Consider the following 22,158-nt stretch of genomic DNA (forward strand, 5'->3'; position numbering starts at 1 on the left):
GGACATGCATTTGCGCAATCGTCTTACAGCAGCCAAGGTAGAAGGTTGACAGCTCTGCCCCCAGTCAGCTGCAACAGGCAAAAAGTGTTAAACAGCTCCAGCAGCCTCCTTTAGCGGTCGTAGTGACTGCAGCCAGTGTAACTGATGGCATATCCCCTGAGTTAGAGCAAAAGTCTATCTGGTGTCAGAGCAAACACAGCCAGTATTAACTTTTTTCACAAGCTGGTAAACATTGTTGCTGCAGACACTTCTCAGGAAAGCAGAGATATGGCCGGCTGCCTTTCTAACCACCCACATACTTCCACAAACCATGGAATTACAAGAAGATGGTTGCATAGGATATGATGCAAATCTTCTTAGATTGACTGTATGGATGCATATTAGATTAAATGGTAGCTGTGCCTGAGGTGTTATTAACTGCATCGTCGCATAACAGCGAGAGGGGCCCGGGTTCGATCCATGGGCTAGATGGGCCTTCTCTCTGGAGTCGGCATATTCTCCCAGTTTAAGCGCTGTTTCCTCCGGGTTCTTCAGCTTCCTCCCACGGTCCAAAGACATGCAGCTTAGGTCAATTGATTACTTTAAATTGCCCGTAGGTGTTAATGCGAACGTGAATGGTTGTCTGTCTATATATGTCGGCCCTGCGATAGTCTGGCGACCTGTCCAGGGTGAATCCTTCACCCGCAACCCTGAACAGGATAAGCGGTTAAAGATAATGGATGGATAGATGGATGTACAGTAAGCACTTTGCTAAATTAGGCCACAATACTTCTGGTGTCCCATAATAATTTTTCTCAACCACTATAAGTTGCTTTCAGTGTTCACTGCACTGACTCTGCACCTGTACTTGGTGGTTTACATTTTACCCACAACATCAGTCAAATGCCGTACTTCACATTTAAGCTCAACAACAATAGCCTAGCAAGTTGCTGTCTGCTCAGTAGTTGAGTAAGTACACTGCTCAAACAATAGAGACTAATGGGACTGCTGATCCTGTTGGCTTAAATTGGCCCCGGAGTTCAGAAGCCGATATATACTGTACAAACAAACATAGGCTTGGGGGACAGCTTGAAACGGCTTGTTCAGTAGCTTCGAAGCTGTATCTAATGAACAACAAAGGAAGGGATGTCTGTACCGGCTTGAAACAGCCCATTCATGAGTTCAAGAAATGTATTATACAATAGTTCACATCATGTATTTCTGTGGTTCAATGTCAAAAAGAACAACCCTGGAAAAGTTTACTGTGGATTTCAATATTATTATGATATTATTGTCGAAATACATAAGTCACTAAGGCCTTGCACACAGACTGAGTGATTTACGAAGCAGAATTGATACAGTCTGTTTTGTCATTCAGTATACAATACGACCGAGACAAATCCCACAGGACGAGTTTGCAAAAAATCACAAAACAGCATTTGACGCAAAGCTGTATGACCTCTTGCCCCTCTGGTGTAGAGTTCATATTTCAGTTCAGTTTGCTTCACAGTCTCAAAATTTAAAACTTGCTCCGGAATAGTTTTCCTTTACCAAAATCATATTATATTTTATATTGTACACATGTTTTCTTGTGAGAAAGACTTCTATGTGCAATCATATCTCTGTATATATCTGTCTATCTATCTATCTATCTGCAATATATCTTTTTTCATTTATTCAAAATCTTGTCGTTTTGTTAGTCATTCAGCTTATGTTGGCAATAACTGTCAAAAACTCAAACAAATCAAAAAGCTCATTAAAGCATCACTGTTGAATGAGCTGTAATATCAAGAACGATTTTGTGTCTCATGTGTAAAGATGTTTGACACCAGAGGCACATTGATAGGGTAATTTGTGCAGCTTGTGAAAAGTTATGTTGCTAATATGTTTAATTCAAAGAAATTATGATAAGACAAAATCTCTCTTCTGCTCTGGTTAAACCTGAAAACTGTATTTATTGGAGCAGTCAAGGAAATAGTTTCAGCCATCAGATTTTTATGTACATTTAAAATCCTCACGAGAAATTATTTGAACTGCAGCTGTGAACTACAGGTTTACCCAAGGCTGACACATTTATATTATTATTTTTTTTAAACACTGTTGCATAAAGGTTAAGCAATTATCCTATATAACTATATTACACCAAAACAAACAATACTTTCCAACTTCCCTATCCTGTATAGGCCTTTTCTTTCCTTCTGAATATGTAAATCTTTAAAAACTGATTCCGAATGTATAATTTTAGCCAGGCATTGTAGTTTTTATCAAACTTTACTGAAATGGGAGCATTTTTGAGGGGCTAATTTCAGCTGCAGATTTTGCTTGCTAGTGTGTATTTACAGCACTGCAGTAAACTACAGTTCCCATGTTCATATGGAACATGTCACCCAGTTTACACAGTGGCTCCCTTGTGTCTTTATAGAGGTCTGCAGCATAAAGGAATTAGCTACATAAGGATTTGCCTACACAGTAGGATCAGCTTAGTGTCGATTCTGGTAATTTCATGGGATTTGTTAGCAATGAGAAAAAAATAGAATATCACTGGACTATCCTTGTCCATCAGAATGTATAGTGACTTTTTTTTAGCACATGTGAATAACTCCACAACTGCATACGGTACAGTTCATGGTTGGTTCAAGTTAGTTTTATTGTTAGTGAAATGGAATTATTGAATTATACTGCACTGTGTATTTTCTACTCATTTTGTTCTCCTGACCAAAGCCTTACCTAATGCAACATGGTACTGAATTAGGGAATATACTGAAGTAGGTAAGTCAAACGTAAGTCTGGTGACTTGAGACAACTATCTAAGATGTTTCTCATCCACTCTCAGGGCAGGAGGAGTCAGTAGCCACCTTCAAAGGCAATGAGTTCTTCAGCTACAACCTGTCCCAGACTCCCATTCAGAGCAGCTTGGATGAGATCACGCTGTCCTTCCGAACCCTGCAGAGGAATGGCCTGCTGCTTCACACAGGGAGGTCAGCTGACTATGTCAACCTGTCCCTGAGGAACGGAGCTCTGTGGTTGGTCATCAACCTGGGCTCTGGTGCCTTCGAGGCCCTGGTGGAACCCGCCGAAGGGAAGTTCAACGACAATGCCTGGCATGATGTTCATGTGACGCGCAACCTCCGCCAGGTTGGTATACATCTAGTCGCCTGTGACTTGCTTGCACCTTTCTTGTATCTTCCAGGTACACTCATACACAATACATACTTATCTTTAATATTTGGATCTGATTCTTATCAGGTCAAAGTAACACCAGTGTTATATGAACAGGATTTATAGTCCACTATCATTGTAAACACTAACAATAACTGTGTCGGCTTCTTTTGAATGCTTAATATTTCTGCACTGCTGGACTCCTTATCTCCCATTCTCCACGTTCTGACACTGTAGATATTACAAGCTCATATTAGGTCATTGACCTCTTTCTCATGAAATAGATTGCTTCTGCGGAAATCACAGAGTCCTTTTATAATCAGGCTTTTCTTTTTGCACTGACAAGACAGCTGTAAAGGTCTTTTTACCCTTATTGAAAGAAAGACCCAACACATCCAACGCATTCATGTATCCTGCAGCAGCGGTGAAATCTCTGCAGCCTGGGCTTTTTTCAACCTTTACAGAACAATAATTGTCCTACAGATTTTCAGATTGACACCCCACTTTAACGACGAAAACAAATGTGAATGCACTCTTGCCGCAGTATCAGAGAGATCATGCAGGAAAGAATGGAGCTTTATATAATGAAGACAGTCATTGCATGTGTCCAATATAATGCTGCTGTACTTACTGCACTGTACTCCAGCCAAGTACAACTCGGCCCTAAGGTTTCATATTCATTAATGTTTTCCACTGGACAAAGCACAGTGCTAAATTCCCGAATTAATTTAAAGCCTGCCAGGACGTGTCTGTGTTAAATTAGATGTTACCCTGCTGGCACTCTTCTTTGACTGTAGTTACTCTACAATTAGTTCCCAAATTCAGTACGTTGAAGCCCTACTAAACAATGTTTTTGGTATTAATGCAGAATGAATTTGCAATGTGAAAGGGGAAACGCACCTTGTGTTCACCTGCAAGTCGTAAATGGTGTCTGTCTCCTGTTTGGTGCAGGGTTGGTAGTTTACAGTGGTTTTGGACCTTTTTAGCTTAAAACAGCAATCAACGTTTTGGGCCCGGATATCAGAGATATTTAATAATTACATTTAGGTCCATAGACCTTCATCAGGTTACGATGTAAGTAACGGAGAGCAAGTGGTGAGGACAGTGTGCATTCAGAGGTCTATATTGTCGATCATAGGAATTTCCCTAAGCACCTGTTAGATCTACAGGTGTGCAAAAGTTTGCTTTTTTAGGTACTTAATATCACAAAGTGGCACAGACTGGGAACTGTGTATGATATGTTCAGGCAAACAAATTAACAACTCATGCTGATATCCTTTTAGCCGAGGTGCAAAGTAATAGTTAGGAGTGCATTTAAAAAACATACAGGACAATAGCACGATATTGAAACATTAGGGAAATTAGGCTTCTGAAAGCAAAAGGGGTCCTAGCATTTTATTGCTGAGTAAAGTGACCTCTTAGTAAGTCTACCAGAACCATAGCTAAACTAAATACATTCCGTTTGCAATGAGCTTTGCCATGCTTAATGCATTTGAATGTTTGATTTTTTTTTTGCTAAAGAACGACTCATTTTGTATCTAGCTCTCTCATCATCACCAATATACTCTGAACCTGTCACATTAGGCTGCATATAAAGCTGCATCCTCCTCCACATCTATTTCCAAAAGAGCAGCAATCCAATGCTCACAACGTCACTTATGCTTTCAGCCATGCATTTGATCCCTGTGTAAATTGCTTTCCCTTCAGATAAGTTACCCCACTGACATGGAGATAGGGGGAACTGTAACTCCCAAGAGAGTGCTGGTGGAAACATTTTATTAGATCCGGTGGTGCTCTTTTTCGGCTAGAATTCCTCCTATTACTGGCTTCCCCTCCATTCATCTTTTCTTTAACTGTTGTGGGGAAACATATTGGCGCTCATTCTATCTCCTTTTTCTGACCCTTATTAGACATGCATTTACCTATTTATGGGCCTGAACTGTACGCATTCACCAGCAACACTGACATGTACACATATTCCCCTTAAATACTGCACTCAATTCTCACTGTCACTCTTCAGCTCCACTAACAATCATAAATACATGTTTCCCTTTAATGAGCGTTGTGGAACGCCGACAGTGTAGAAATCCAGCAGACATTATGGTAGAGGTCATTCTCAAAGTGAGAACCAGCCAAGACTGAAACCTGAACATTATCTCGCTGTGTGCTTCTAATTAATGATGGTTTTGCCTAATCCAATAATTACTGTACCATCACCCCTGAGCCTGAAATGCCAGTATAGTAACTATCTCCGGTGTCAGGATGTGGTGTAATACTCATTATTAGAAAGTGGTTGTGCTTTGCTAGACGTTGCGGGATGAAGAAGAAGCATCAGTTTCCAGCTTTGAGAGCACTTTGATTTTCTGAATTTTCCTGACGTGCAGTATCATCAACCCACCGTTAAGCCCCTGCCATTGTCCACTGTCCTAGCCAAAGATACTGAGGGCCTCACCACTAGATAGACAGGAATCAATACCTGCCAGTACCAGTGAATGGAGAGGCAGGACCTCGTTTCAGAGACCTGACACCTGAACATACCCTGTCAGGTCGTTCTTTGTCTCTTATCCTCTTGCTTTCATCATACCATACCAATAGACACCAAAGATTCGACAAAGTTAAGCTCCTGAGATTTAGACTTGAGCAGACCACAGGTCCCACATTTTTTAAATACGTGTTTTTTTTGTATGCTTACTGAAAACTGAGAATCAGGCAACACCACTACTATGTGTATCTATTAAAGTCAAGGTCTATTGGATCTGGTGGTGGTAGTGTCGTTTTTATCCATACTGTCTAGAATGCCTATGATCCCTAACCATGTTATATTGCACATTCTTAAATGCTCACGTTTCTCTATGGAATTTCCCAATCAAAATTAAAATGAAACTAATCATTAAAAATGTATACAATATAATACTAAATTGTGAAATGGAGGTGCAGGGGCTGTGTTCTTGCTAACTGAGATTTAGCAGTTGCCTTTCCTTTACGAATTAATTGGTCTCTGACATTTACAAACTAATTGGCCTGAATTTGAAATGATTGTATGTATGACATTTTTCCACTCAAGCCTTGCATTTATAAAATCATTTTGATTGGTCTGAAACTTTAGAACAATTAGTTGACATGTCCCCTGACTCTTTGGAGTGCTTATTTTTTCATTTAGACTTGTTTCTCACAGGAAGTACGGTTTATTAAATAGCTATTCCCTGTTGATTTTCCTCAAAATTAAAAGATTTCTAGTCACAAAGAAATCATTAGTGTTTTCACTTATTACCCCAAAGTGGGAGCTGTTACCTATGTGTGGGAATATGTTAACTGTAGGCTCATTGTCCTGGCAACAAGCATATCATGTCTTTTCCTATAGCCCTATTCAGTCATTAATTTCCTTTGTCTCTGTGTACTGATAAGACTGATATGGGAATCATCTGTTTTTTTGCTGCCAACACACAAGCAAAGCTTTCCCTCTCGATATATTTAGTCTCAAATTAATTGAGAACACTGTAGCATTCATATAGCTTTTGAGCCAAAATATCAGTTGAAGGGATATTTATGGTATATTGACTGCACCGCAATCCTGCTAATATATCAGAAACAGGGATCAGCTGAGATTAGTGAACCCTTCAAAGCTGTTCTTGTAATTGCCTTCCAGATCCAACGGTAAAGCAAGCTCAACTAAATCAAGAAATGAGGCATGAAATAATTAGGAAAGGTCTTTTTCTTACTTCCTCAAAATCTCTCCATGTCTTAATTTTTTCATCATACCCTCGTTTAGGTAACGATCATTGTGGATGACATCCTCACCACCACCGGCTACACTCAGGAGGACTACACCATGCTGGGCTCTGATGATCTCTTCTACATAGGGGGCAGCCTAAACACAGCTGACCTGCCAGGTTCCCCGGTCAGCAACAACTTCCTGGGCTGTCTGAAAGATGTGAGTACAGCTTGACCTCGGTCCCAGCAGAGGTCTGGAAATACTATCCTACCCTCCTTAGATAGATAGCACTACCCCTTCCTACAAGCAGAGCATGTTCTGCATATAGAAAATCACCACTCACATTCGTATTGATTCTCCCGTTGTAGGTTGTTTGAAGGAGAAACAATCAGCTGCATATGCGCTGTGCAGAGCATATGCATTTATAGATTCCTGAGGGAATCCCTTTGAGAACTAAGCACTAATACACATCAAAACAAGATGCATCCGCTTCATTCCTCAAACACGGTCTGAACTTTTCATCACTATTTTAAACATTTTTTAAGCTTTTTAACTCTGGCCTGTACCTGTCAAATTGATTATCTTGAGCAAGCAAGTAAAGATGATGTACTCAGCATTTGAATTAATATAGACAAAGCAGTGAATAATGGATTAATGCCCAATTTCAGCCTGGCCTCACAAATTTTTAATGAAGTGAGCAATCTCATGAAAAGCAAATGACATCTAGTGTAAGTGCATAAAAAAAGTGAGTAAAATGCTTTCCCTTGGATGGATTAGGAAGAGACATAACCTAAAACAGGCAGTAGTTTGAATTAAAACTGTCAGAGTGTCCGATTGGTGTATATATAGTTTCTCTGGGTCAATATTCGGCGCAAACAAATTAGTTTTCTCCTGGCAGAGATAATTATGTCAAAGGATATAAGACCATTTATTCCATAAATGCTTCTAAACTGTTATAAGGCTCCGCTCTTGATCCCCATTAAATCCAGCTGCATGGGATTCAGCAGGGAGTACAATGCACCAAGGACAGAACAGACACATCACTTAGAGGATGCACAAGGCAAATAGAGTAGAAATAGCCTGACTGCAGCAACAGTTGCAGCAAGTTGGAGCAAATTAAAACAAGCAGCAGCTTCTTTAAAGTTTAGAGTATGTGTGAAAGTGAGAGATTGGCAGATAATAAAGAATGTCATATAGTCTGCTTAAAGGTACATTGACAACCTATTTGAATAAGGATGAGACTTTGTGCTTGACTTCAGTGCTCTGCCAGAACTACCATAAAAATATTTATTTTTCAGTTTCAGATTTTCTTACTGGAACCCAATCACAAAGGCACTTTCACTTGTCAAGATCAAACCACAAAGCATCTAGTTTGTGCAGTCACAAAATGTATTTATGGTGGAGAACTGAAATCTTCAGACAGCTGCACTTGTGTCTAGAATAAGGAATCTGTGTTTCAACGTCCTACCACAACAAATAAAAAGAGAAGTTACGGACAAATTCTTAACAACATTTGCTTAGCTCAGTGGGCAAGAGGGATGACAATGGTCTGTTAGCTACCACTTTGGTTCAGATTGAAATATATCAGCAACAATTGGAATGATTGCCTTGGAATTTGGAAAGAAATTTGTGGTTCCCCAAAGGAGAAAATCATATAGACTTTGATCCCCTGACGTTTGATATATGGGATTTTATATGTGGTTTTTATTGAAATGTCTCAGAAACTATCACATGAAATTGCCTTCAAATTTGCTAAAATCTATAACTGACCAGTCCTTTGGTTTCTGTATGCCAAAATACCTGCAAAACCAACGATCAGCTTTAGGTGTATCTTCTGTTTAGGTCTTAAAACAAATATGAGCAAGCTAACAGGCTAAGCTAAGACATAGAACCTGGCAAATATTACATTCTAAACATCAGCAGGTTAGCATTCATATGTTAGCATTTTGCTCAAAGCATAGCGTGCCGAAGTACAGCCTCAGAGAGCTGCCAGCATGTTGTTAAAATATGTTTTGGGCTTTTACATTTCATTGTGAAACTCATTGTCTACATATAATCCATAATGTACATAAACTCAATAATGTATTTGCTTTTGTATATGTGTATTTATTTAAGTATTAATAAAGAACCTTTTTATCAACATTTTAAAACACTAAAGCGTCAACTAAATGATTTTTAAACGGAGTGTATGTATAAATACCCTGCAGTGTGAATACACTGAATGAAAATTAGATGTTATTTATGGACAGGTTATTGTCCCAGTACCCTGCCAATGCTGCAACCCCCGCTCTGTGGGCGGTGCGGCTGGTGGTGGTGTTTAGACCCACTACTGCTGTGCATAGTCACACAGATGCACTGTAGGCATGCAGGCAGGGTATGACGGGATAAAGAGTCGAAGGGATGACAAACCCGCAAAAGTCGCAGTAATGAGGGCGAGCGTTGGCAGAGACAGAGCTGATCAAATGGGATCAGCTCTGCCTAGAGATCCAGGAGGCAAGTTCAGACAGGGGTCAGTCAAAGCCAGAGCTCTGAGTTTGGTGATGAAGTAGAGGAACAAACCTCGGCTGTGAATGTAGAGAATTCCACCATACATCTTAATCCATGCAGTAAAGAAAAGTGACTAGAAAATTTATTGCATAAGCAGTGCATCTATTTAGAGGTATATCTGTCTTATTTTATTGATTGTTGAGAGTTTGGGCCATGACTAATCTCTCGAGACGTTACATGTTAATAGATTCAAGTGCTGCCGGGTTGAGGCCATCAGGTTCATCAGGTACAGGAAAATAATGGCCACTTACAGACCACTGCCACGACTACAACAACTAGCAGGGAGAGATCCATTTGTCTTTGAAGTCACCAGGTTATTGGTCTGTAGTACGTGTGCCCACAGGATACCACACACTGCATCATTAGGTCCGTCTGCTTTAATGCTTCAAAGATTGTACCCAATTTGGTTATGAAGAATGTGCTCTCATGGCTGTTAGCAGCAGAGAAGGTCTTCATTCTCACTGCTGTTATTCTTCACCACTTGAGCATAAAAGACACAAGGGTTTTGTCAATCGACGCTGGAGGAGCTTTATCCTTGCGTTTCGGGATACTCTGTAATCCTTGTCACATACAACAGGCGTCTGAATTGGTGAAATAGGATTCCACATCCTGTATTGTCCTCTGGCTTATGTAATAGCCCTGCAGAGGTCACAGTGTGCCTTTTCGGAGCTAGCTGTGTATTTCTGTTAGATGTGGTGTTCTTAGTTGTAAAACAAAATCTGCATGTTACTGCTAACACACTGTTCCACTTTGTTTAAGTGTCTTGATTGACTGTCTTCCCATTTAAAAATTGCCTGTTACTCATTTCTCGATGGTCAGTTTCACCATCTGATTTCACTGCTTAATTAGTCACACTGGGGCAGTGTGAAGTGTGATATTGGCTTAAATTGCCTCTGAGCTCTGCTGTTAGTCCTCTGTGCAGTGTGGTGTGTCACCTCAGGCAGTGGATGGTCGCAGAGTGATGTGGCAGATAACAGTGGGCTCGGTGTGACTTACAGCTGATACAAAATGAGACAAGGATTACTGTCTCCTGCTGTGCATATTGATGAACCCAGAATAATACAATAACGGCACAGAGAAGCCCGCACAGGCATTATTCTGAAGTGTGCTTTCAGTATAAACAGGTAGGTTTGTATGTAGTGTAAGTAGTTTTCCTGTGATTGATCTTAATTTTTAAATAAATAGCCAGGCATTGTCAAAGACAGCAGGTTTGTTGTGTGTTCACCTCACTTGAGTGTATTATCAGATTTTTTTACCACTGTTTACCATCTGTATCTGTGAGCTGAGCAGTGTTTGTTGAGTTTGTGCCCTTTTACATCTACAAATTTACCTATTTAAATACTGAATTGTGTGTTGTGCCTTTTTCCCACCCACCATCTCTGCTTGGACTTCATCTCTCCCAGTTTTACTTAGTATAAGCACATATAATTATTTGCCATTGTGTAGGTGCTATGACTGTGATTCCTCCTCTTCGAATTTAAGATTAAATGTCAGACCCATTGTACGCTTCGTAGTGACTCAGCTAAATGTCTAAAATTTCAATGTTTGCATTTGCATCCAAATCTAAATGCCTTTCCCGGTATCAAAAGAATTTCAGCTCTTTCTGCCTTTTTGTTTTTGTTTGAGTGGCTGTAAAATATAATGCGTTCAGTTCAACATGCTTTCACAATCTCGGACACACAGCACGAGTCAGGAACGATCTCAGTGAGATGTGATTATTTTTCCAAGTGACTCTTTGTTTAATTAAAGGTACCAGTTTATTGGACACAACTCTGGAAATGAAATCGTCAGGACATTTTATATCTGCGTTCAGGGATGATTCACCGTTTTTCTGCTGCATGTCCTTGTTAATGCTGCTTTGTTATATTGATTCCAATAGGTATTGACGAATAAAATTCCACCTTTGCACTAAATTCATTGCTCTCTCCAACTGCCATCTCACGGTGACATCTCTCTCAATCATTAGGTGGTCTACAAGAATAATGAGTTTAGACTGGGTCTGTCACAACTGGCTGAACAGCGAGACCCAAAGATCAGTATCCATGGTGACCTGAAATTCAGCTGCGAGAAGGTGGAAGCCCTGGAGCCGGTCACCTTCGACACGCCGTCTGCCTACTTGACATTGCCCAGGTGGAACACAAAGAAGACGGGCGCCATATCTTTTGACTTCCGCACCACAGAGCCCATCGGCCTGCTGCTGTTCAGCCATGGCAGTCTGCAGGGCGCGCAGCCCGACAAGAAGCCCAGGGCCGACTTCTTCGCCATAGAGCTGCTGGACGGATTCCTTTACCTGGTCATGGATATGGGCTCTGGCAGCATCAAGATGAAGGCCAGTAACAAGAGGCTCGATGATGGCGAGTGGTGCCATGTGGACTTCCAGAGGCGAGGGCGAAATGGTAAGAAAATAATGTCTATTTGTGAAGGCAGGGGAAGCCTTCTGTCTGCTTCTGTTGCTGTGTTTCTCCAGTTTTAGCTCTGGAGCAGAGCTGTGAATCCGCCATATGCCAGCATGGATTCAGTCACATCCGCACTCTCTTGCTTTTTATTCACCACACTAACACATGCATGCATATTAGATTTTTAATTACAATGATATTTTCAGTTGCTATAATCTATGTATGACATTTTGAAATCTGTGTTAACCTATTTCACAAGTGGCCAATTATTCAGTCACCTACTTCAAATTCAGGCCTTATTAGTACAATCCAAATGTCTGCCTTAATACACACAGTTCCTTCTATTTCTTCCTCCACATTTCTATAAATATATTCCTTCTTAAGCAGGGTTAATATGACAATGCAGATTTCTTCACATTTACCAGAGCAGGTTTTAGTTTCAGCTCCTGCTTATGCTCATAAAATCAACTCCCAAGGGCTTGCAGTACAGTTTCTTAATCCACACTCTTTAAAACAAGCAGGGACTTATGCCCACTACCTCAATCTCACAGTTTGTTCTCACTTCTCACTTAGCACAACCCACACACACCTGTCTTCATTTTCTGCAACAAAAACACTGTATAAGTACAAATTGACTCACTGCCCGCCCCGCAGGCTTCATCTCTGTGAACAGCAAGAGCGTCCCCTTCTCTGCTAATGAAGGCAGTGAGATCCTTGACCTAGATGGGGACATGTATCTCGGAGGTTTACCTGAGGATCGCCAAGCACTCATGCTCCCCCCTGAGGTGTGGACCGCCTCCCTCAGCGTTGGTTACGTTGGCTGTGTGAGGTACCTCTTTATCGACGGACAGAGCCGTAACCTGTGGAAGCTGGCAGAGGTTCAGAGCGCCACAGGTGTCAGCAGCTTCTGCACCAGAGAGACTCATGTACGGTGTGCCAGAGACACTTGTGCCAACGGTGGACACTGCAGAGAGGGCTGGAACCGCCACATTTGTGACTGCAATGGTACCGGCTACCTAGGTCCCAGCTGTGAGAAGGGTAAGAGTTTCTGAGAAAGATGTTGGTGGATGGGGAGGATGAGTGATTTCAAAATGCTGCTGCAAAGCTTTTAACACTCTCTGGCCAGTAATTTATTTATTAACGTAGCTGTGTAGAGGCTGGAAAGTGCCTTAATGCTCAGGCCACCCAAACAATAATAATTTCATTTGCAACTGGAGTGTGATCATCTACATACTGTATAATGACATACCTATTCAAATAAGAGTTGAGTGCACTCAACTCAAAGTAGCCATCCACAAAGCTGTCTAGGTGCAATATATATATTTATATATAAATGAATGGGTATGAATTATTAGATAGTTCTGATGGGCAGAGGCACCTTGCATGGTAGCCCGTGCCATCAGTGTATGAATGGGTGTGAATGGGTGAATGATGTAGTGTTAAAGCGCTTTCATTAAATGGTCGGAAGCGCTTTACAATTACAGTCCATTTACCATATGTCTGTATATATATGTATAATGATTCATTAATTAATAATCAGTATCATGTGGTTGCCAGTGCTATGAGTGTTTCATTAGAAATGCAGTGCTGCCTCGACAGAGGCATTCGGCCTGAATCACTCTGCATTTACCATGCAGATGGTTTTCTCACAGAGGTTCCAAATTACGCGGATCCATTGGCTAACAGTAACAGCTAATAGAATGAGGGATGTATGAAAATCCCTTTTGTATTGCACTATGATGGGTATAAATCCTTCAGAAATTTGATTGCTGCTGTAATCTCGCCGCTGTCTCCACATGCTCCAGGCTTTTTCTGCCATCTGGTGCGACTGATGAAAACTGCAATCTAAAATGATATGCCAAACCGGAGATAAGCTCAAATTCAGGTTTCATTCCGTAAATGCCACTTTGTGTTTTTAATGTCGTGTTGTGATTCCCTCTGGGGTTCAATGTCTGCTCACACTTCCTCTCCCTGAAATCCGTAGAGGCCACCATGGTGAGCTACGACGGCAGCATGTATCTGAAGGTGGTGATGCCAAGGACACTACACACAGAGGCGGAAGATGTGTCCCTCCGCTTCATGTCCCAGAGGGCCTTTGGCTTGTTGATGGCCAGCACCTCTCAGCAGTCAGCGGACACCTTGCGTCTGGAGCTGGACGGAGGCAGAGTGAAACTCACTGTGAACCTGGGTAATGCGGCTGCGGCAAATACGGGCAAATAATAAAATAATAATAATAATAAATAAAATAAATTACCTTCAAGGGTGTGTCTCCAAGCTATAGTTCTCATGATATTAGTTTTGTCTCTGACTCTCCATATTCATCTTGATACACAATAACTACAGTTGCTTAAAAAGATCAGCGCATCCTTTGAACCTTTTGCATGTTACTTAACTTTATTTGTAATTTATTCAGTGCATTTCTATTTAACCAGAAATATTGAATAATCAATGGTCAGTTTCAAATCAAGGTGATAACTTAAAACATAAAAACAAACAAATATAACAAAGTGATTACATAAGGAAATATGGACATACGGAATGGTTTGGGATTTCCTTATACCAGGAAGTGATAAAGTGGTCAATCTATGGATGGAATTTAAATAGATAGTTTGACCTTTTAGGAAGTGCACTTTTTCACTTCCTGGGGGAAAGTTAGATGAGAAGGTTGACTCTACTCCCAAGCTCCCAGATAACCCATGTAGAAAAAAACAATTACCTGTTTTATAGGGGTTTATGTGTCAGACAATTTTTCTCCCATGTACAGTAACTTCCTGGAGTCTTTGCTGTTGCCTGGCACCCACTCAGAGCCAAAAAGCGGTCCAATACATAACCCCCTGTAAAACGGCATGTTAGTTTTAGCTGCAACAATGTGTGATCCTCTCCACCAGAAAGAGAATAAGGGTGTTTCATAAAACTTTAAGTCATCCAGGGTTTACTGCTAACTTTGTGTTTTTAGTAGCCTTTGGATCTTAACCACTAGACCACCAGGAAACCAAGACAGCACGCTTGTGAATTATTTACCTTCCGGGATGCCAAAAAATATATATTTCTATACAGTAAGAGAATTATCACCATATCGTATCAACATAGGAGTAAAAATTGAACAACTGATGAAGAATGCTATATCTAAAATAAATCTTTAAACATTTTAAATAAGTCATTTTTCAATACAAATAGCTATGAAACTCAAGAGGTTCAATGTCTTTTTAAACAACTGTAGGTGTGTATGCATATTCTGCCTCTCTCTTCTCTCTCTCTCTCTCTCTCTCTCTCTCTCTCTCTCTCTCTCTCTGTCTCTCTCTATGTCACTCTCTCTCTCTCAGTTCATCCAGTGGTCAGGACTCATCTGACCGTCTCGGCTCTTTCAGCCCTTCAATGGCCTGTCTGCAGTTCAAGGAGAAGGCAGTCAGAGACCAGATCCGCCATTACTCTGAGATATTACCGCTTAGACCGCTCACACCAGAGATGGGACCGTAGTAGTTCCCTCCCCTCACATTTACTGGCCTGTCCAGTTTAGAGTCACTTCACTGAACAGAGGGTGCCAGTGATGGATACACACTTTCTCTCTCTCACACACACACGTACACCCTCACACACATACACACACGTACACTCACACCTGCTGCTGAAAGTCACTCTGGTCTCTGGTTGTCTGTATCCACTGCTCTGTGATGGTTGACAGCTCGAGAGCACGCCTCAGCCACATGACTTACACCATATATATTCATGTGCAGCTGGATAAATAGGTTTCATTATTCAGAACATGGATATGATGAGTGGGGGAATCAACTTTGAGGACAAAGATTTGAAAATTGCAGATGTATTCAGAAGATATTAGTTGTAGTAGACATGAGTAAATGCTAACAAAGCATCATATTTGGGCTGGTGTAATTATTTTCATGGTGTAATGTTAATTGTGGCTGCAGGTTGTGCAAATCGCCCTTTTCCTCTGTGTTTAACTTGATAAATATATTACCAACAAACCTGCAGAAAAAGCAGGAGACTCATTTCAGTAATCAGCACTTTGAGTTTAAGAGTGAAGACAGATCAAGGTTTTGGCTTTTCAGTAGAGGTACATTGGTGGAAGAGTACATACCCCTTAAGACACATCTTCTCAGTAGTATCAGTGAAATGACTCAATCACATTAATGTCTGCATCACTTACAGTTTGAATGCATGTAGGTTGATCTACAACAAATATTGTACAAGAGATGATACTGTACATCTCAAAAACTGAGATGATTAGATCTCACAGGAAACTATATTTATGCAAATTCTACATTATCCCAGTAATTGCTCCTATTTGAGTATTGTTTTGTAGCCACTCTCACCTGTTTTTTGAAGTAAATTCATTATGCTCCTTTGGGTGATATGCTTTTAGATGCTTTATTCAGTTTTCAAAATCCAAACCAAAATACCAAAATCCAGCACAGGTTCCATTTTTTATCTGCTTCAGACAATTTTCCTCACAGCAGTGCATGTTTGCTGTATCACCCCAAAGCTTCTGTCTGTAATCAGTCGCAATATCTGAAACAGTCAAATTCATTTGCAGAAGCCTGAATGTAAGCAGCCGTATCCGAGCCGATACCGACACTAAAAATAACACTGGTGCACCTCCACTTTACGGTCAATAAAACTCTTATTGATCCCAACTTTGATCTGGTCTGTTGTTCTCCCAGCAGTGCCAGACACATGCTGACGATTTCCTTTCACTCGCTATTCCTTTTTCTAATGTTATGCACACTACAGGGAGGAAAGTGGCGGTTTAGACTCTCGAGCCTGTCCCCGGATGGTGGGCTCTGAAAAGCACTGAACTTTCTGCAGAATGTACCTTGAAGGATGTGAAATATTCTCCTCTTTTGTGCTGTTCTTTTTTTCTTTTAACCTCACCATCTCACTCTCTCTCTCACCAGATTGTATCAGGATAGACTGTAATCTCAGTAAGTGTCTCCTATGATTATTAACTGTACCATGATTTAGAGAACATGCACTGTGGTTTAATCATATGCCTCTTGCTCTATTCCCTCATGAAACAGAACATAATTCATTTCTTCTGCCCCACAATTCCCCTTGTTTACTGGTGCTGTTGTGCTACTCACAAGTATCATTACAAAGATAAGAAGTCTCATTCACTGTGCGGTTAAATATAATTGTCATTTGTTGGCTCTTCATTCATGAACTCCACATTTTATTAGCAATTTAAATGACACATTTTCTCATTATTACATTATACTCTTGTAATCAAATGTAGATAGATTTGACATACAGTAGCCTGCTATTGTGCTGCCAATGAGTCATTCATTTGCTTGTGACTAATTTGCTCTCATAGCTGATAATTGGGCACAGTTCAACTACAATCAGCAAATATCTGCAGCACTCAGTCTCAGTTTAAAAACAATTATTTTGTAACTGATTATGATATTACTAATCACACTGTAGTAGCAGTGCTGATATTCCTTTAAAGGTCAGCCTGATATCTGATCAATAGATGAGTGTAAAGCATGACTGTCCAAAAAAAAGGGTTTTGCTTAAATGTTAAAACATGTTAGAGCGAGTACAGTTTGCTGCAGCCTTTTCCACTTTAGGAGAGTGCATGCTGTGGAACATAATAATTTTATGTCAATTAAATCACCAGATATAGTAGTTTTGTCTCGGCAACATTTGAATACAATATGTGTCTGAGTCTAACTTTTCATCATACATAAACAGAACCCAAAGATAATTGTAAAAGTCGTCCTTGACCATATGTGCTATAAATTGCAGGATGAACAACCAGGGTACAGTAAATGTACAGTATAAAATGTATTAAATCATTCAACATGCAGACTGACTTAATATAAAAACTAGTGAGAAATATGACAGTGAATCATCATATACGTTGTCATGAGCCATAGGGTATTTAAATGAGCAAACATAATTCCATTGATTAAAAAGCAGGTAAAGGCCAAAGGCAGATTTTCCTCTGAATCAACAGAATTCTCTCACCTGATAGTGACAGACAGGCAATTTAAGTTTTGGATCAGACTACAGCAGAGGAATAAAAGCTATTGGCAGTGGAGAGGTGAACGGCTCTCCGATATAGATCATCCATTACAGAGGAGGCTTATGAATACTTATAAAAGTTATCATTATAATTGTGTGCCGGCTAAAAGCTTGTTTCCACCCCTCATGTATGAATAATTCCTGGATTCTCTGAAAATGTTCAATTTGTAAATGATTTGCAGCCTGAATATTTGTCACTATATAGTATTATATTGTAGGTACTCCAACATATTTTTACATTTAAGCATGTACAATAGGAAAATGAATTACCTGCAGTCTGTGCTGTAATTATGTATAATTCTAATCTATTGACCTGAAACGCTGATTTAATAGCTATACATCAAAAGGTGACACTTTAACTGTTAACAGATTTACGGCATGAACAGTATGTGAGCCTATAAGCAACAGTCCATTATATAAGATGGATTTCATTGTTTTTCTCTGATCGAGGTGAGTAGTGTGTGTGTGTGTGCATTCATGGGTGAATGTGGATGGTTGGACAGCAGTGAGGTGAGCATGTACTGTCTCAATAAACCAGTTTAATGACCCACCTGCAGGAGAGTAATTTATGCCATTTTTTCAAATGGTTCGTTGCACTTAATAGAATATAAAATATGCTTGAAAATAATAGAGAATATGTTGAATGTGGATTATTAAAAGAGGCTATATATACTTTATCCCCTTAGCTATCTGCCTAATAAATTGCCCTCTCTACCAGCAGATGGCAATGTACCATCATGCACTGTCCACAGTTTATATGTACTGTATGTGCATCTCTTTGTGTGCAAAATGAACCATCTCCCTGATCAATTATGTTGTAAGTATGCTACACCAGTGACCTCTGGAGATCTGATTATGGATGGCTTGTTAATGGATTTTATGGTTGATAAGAGAAAATGGAGCCAAATTTTAAATTGCGGAATTATCTGCCTAAATGATTTGAATGATTATCATTTCATTGAACGCTATCATTGAGGAGAATCACAGTTTCCACCATGAACTCCATGTGAATTTTAAATATTGTTGCTTTGACTACCTTTAAGGATTATCTCACAACTTGATTTACATTTCTCAGGTGATGGATTTTGCGAGTGTAGCTTCAAAGAGACTGCCCATCTCCAGCAGCTGCTTGTGAGCTGTCAGTGGGAGGGATATTGTTGTAAGAACAAATGTTGCTGCAATGCTCTTGATTAATCTTCCAGAATATGGGGAATAATGGTGCACAACACACTTTTGAAAAGCGGCATTTGTCCTACAAAATTACAGAATTACCATAACATGCTTTGATTAACATGCACATCCTGCGTTCAAAGTCTCGGCTCACTCACAATGCTGACCTGTATAACTGCACCATGCCTTTGAAGTTATCCTTGTTTGAAAATATGAATCAAATTCAATTTTAACTGAGGATCAAACTGGACGAAATAGACCCTTTACATGTGTGGCTTGCTCTCGAGCCTCGGGAAGCTGAGCTCGTGAAGCGAAGGCGCTTTGATAGGGGCCCACATTTCAAAGGGTTTACAGTCAGACGTCTGTGTGAAAACATATTATATTCCTGTAATTTTACTCCCCACTGCGGTGTTAGAGATAGATCACTACCACTGATATGAAGCACAAGCTGGGCAGTTTTACTAGGAGTGATTCATTTTTATTTACTGAGACAAAATTCTTTATGACCCCACTTTCAAATTAAACTACACCAACAAATAATACTGTACAAATGATAGTAAATGTTTAATGCTGCATTCATTTAGAAGCGCTGCAGCCGAGCCATCGATATCTTGTTTTTCATTCCACACATTTTCCTTCCCTCAAAACTTGGCACCCACATGCAACTTGACCAGTTTGGTTGACAGATTGGTTGGTTTGTTATGCGAGTAGCCTCAAGCCACTAAACTCAAGCCGCCGGCCATAAAGGTTCGGTCACTTTGTCCCAACTATCCAGCTTTCCACTATCCTTTTTCCTAACAGACAACCTGGTTTGCATTTCTGTTTTCATGATGGAGATTTACAAGATAAAGATTTCTGTTTTTGTGTTTGACATTATTCCAGCAAGGGGTTTGTTTTTCAGTGTCGAAGTAAATCCATCAAATATAGAGGGAGCAGGATTTGATGCGATTGATCCGTCTGGTGCGCGTAGTCGATATTCAGCAGGTGGATGCTGGTATCATGCGGTGTGCTTTAAAGACACTTGATATGCAGCCTTGGACAAAGTCTCCAGTGGCAGTTTTATTTCCCCGAGGATGAAACAGTGCAGTGTTCGGAAAACCAGTTGATGTTTTCCATTTATTGCCCTCTGTACGTCCCCTGTAATTCTCCTACACCCTGAGCTCAATTAGACAGACAAACCCCTAAAGGCGCAGTCAGCTTAGGCATGGCCAATTAGTTTCCCAAGCGATGTCAGAACTCCTTTGAACTGCCGTGTCGGCCTGTTGCATAGGCACTGATTCGTGATGACGGTGCTGCGGTGGCAAGCTTCTGCACTGTGACCTATTTTGAAACCAGCGAGAAAGGCGGAGGATAGCATAGAAATTTTAAAACTTAAAGCTATATGTTTGGTCTCTAGATGATACCATTTATCCCCAGATGACGTCAATCAAATCAATTTATAAAGACAAAGCATGCATCATACTAGTTCAGTATAGAAATCATTTTACACATGTTGGCTATTCAACCTGCAGAATAGGAGCTACTACTGCAGTTCCTTAGTTTAACACCTCCTTTTAGTGTGTATTAAGTAAGTTCAAAGTTTTGGTTGCAGCTGAACGTTGACGGCTGTGTGAGTGTGTGAGTGGTTCTGGAAGTGAATGAATGTATTGACCCTGAAGAGAGAGCTTCATGTGGAAAGGGTGTATACTGAGCTGATGTGGTATGATAGTCACTTGACGCTTTCCTCCTCTCAGGCAAGGGACCAGAGGTACTCCTGGTAGGCGATAAGCTGAATGACAATGAGTGGCACACAGTGAAGGTGGTGCGGCGTGGGAAGAATTTGCAACTCTCTGTGGACAATGTGACAGTGGAAGGTACAAGTAGGAGTAAAGGAGCTTGCAAAGGGTACAAATATTGAAAGGTATTTTAAATCTAAGCTGCATCTTTTGTTCCTTAGGCCACATGACGGGCGCCCACACCCGTCTGGAATTCAGTAACATTGAAACAGGGATCATGACGGAGCGCCGTTTCATCTCCGTGATGCCTTCCAACTTCATCGGCCATCTGCAAGCTCTCTCCTTCAATGGGATGCTCTATCTGGACCAGTGCAAGAACGGAGACATCTCCTACTGCGAGCTGAATGCTCGGTTTGGCATGAGGCACATTGTGGCTAATCCTGTAACTTTTCTAGTGCAAGCCAGCTACTTAGCCTTCTCCACTTTGCAGGCCTACGCCTCCATGCACCTTTTCTTCCAGTTCAAGACCACCAGTCCTGACGGGCTGATACTTTACAACTCTGGAGATGGTAGTGACTTCATCGTGGTGGAGCTGGTAAAAGGGTAAGTGCTGCTGTGTTTGGACTGAGCTGTAATCTCCATAAAGGGCTGGGCTGAGGAAAAGATAGAAAGGTCTATTTGGGACAGGAACTACCAATTTATAACTGCCTGCCTTATATCTGTACTTAACAATGTTTGATCAGCAAAGCTGTAAGCCTATAAAGAGGGCCTTTTTTACTTTTCTTCTTTCTTGGGCTCAGAATTACTTGATCATGATTAATATCTTGACAGTGAGACACAAAAATAGCTTTACAATCATTTGCTCATCCTAAATAATTTTGTTGAAGGGAAAGAAGCAGATAGAGGAAGCATGATCACTAAAACAGTAGCTTCCATTGCCACAGTACTGATGGTAATGGAAGATATCACCAGTGCTTCCATTACCACCATATTTGTTGCACATTTGTCGACAAATATGTTCCGAATGTTTTATTCATTGTAGATCATTTCTGTTCCAGAGAGACTAGGAAACGGAGCATTGAAGCAACAATGGTAGCTTCCCACTGTCAAACCTTGTACAGACTCTCTCCCAGTAAGCAATTAGTCAGCGGGAGGCCTTGTTCAGCTGTGGAGCCTGCAGCAGACGCTTGCACAGACAACACAGAGGAAAAATGGCTTCCAACACTTCAGTCAGAGTTTTCAGGCTGCTCAATGTATTGTGTGAAGTGTAGCAGCTTTGTCATAGATGTTGCTTAAATTCAAACAAGATTTTGTTTTGTTTTTGACGGTGAACTGTCTACTGATCAAATTTAATATCAACATAATGATGTGCCTTAAGCCTTGCCGCCTGTTATTTTTTTGTTCATTCCCTGTTATTTATGTGTACGTCAGCAAAGAA

At 40.6% G+C, this 22,158-nt stretch overlaps 1 protein-coding gene across 1 annotated transcript in view; it reads left to right on the plus strand.

The window, feature by feature from the left end:
- Positions 1 to 22,158, plus strand: part of nrxn2a (neurexin 2a) — an 88,279-nt gene that overhangs the window by 10,187 nt on the left and 55,934 nt on the right. Inside the window, exons 5-12 of the mRNA XM_054625187.1 lie at positions 2,813 to 3,114; positions 6,908 to 7,069; positions 11,364 to 11,793; positions 12,448 to 12,831; positions 13,778 to 13,981; positions 16,707 to 16,733; positions 20,739 to 20,858; positions 20,942 to 21,323. Of these exons, the coding sequence (XP_054481162.1) occupies positions 2,813 to 3,114; positions 6,908 to 7,069; positions 11,364 to 11,793; positions 12,448 to 12,831; positions 13,778 to 13,981; positions 16,707 to 16,733; positions 20,739 to 20,858; positions 20,942 to 21,323 (2,011 nt within the window). The remainder of the gene's footprint in view (positions 1 to 2,812; positions 3,115 to 6,907; positions 7,070 to 11,363; positions 11,794 to 12,447; positions 12,832 to 13,777; positions 13,982 to 16,706; positions 16,734 to 20,738; positions 20,859 to 20,941; positions 21,324 to 22,158) is intronic.

Source organism: Anoplopoma fimbria, chromosome 24 (assembly GCF_027596085.1).
Source record: "Anoplopoma fimbria isolate UVic2021 breed Golden Eagle Sablefish chromosome 24, Afim_UVic_2022, whole genome shotgun sequence".
In the NCBI taxonomy this organism is placed as follows: domain Eukaryota; kingdom Metazoa; phylum Chordata; class Actinopteri; order Perciformes; family Anoplopomatidae; genus Anoplopoma; species Anoplopoma fimbria.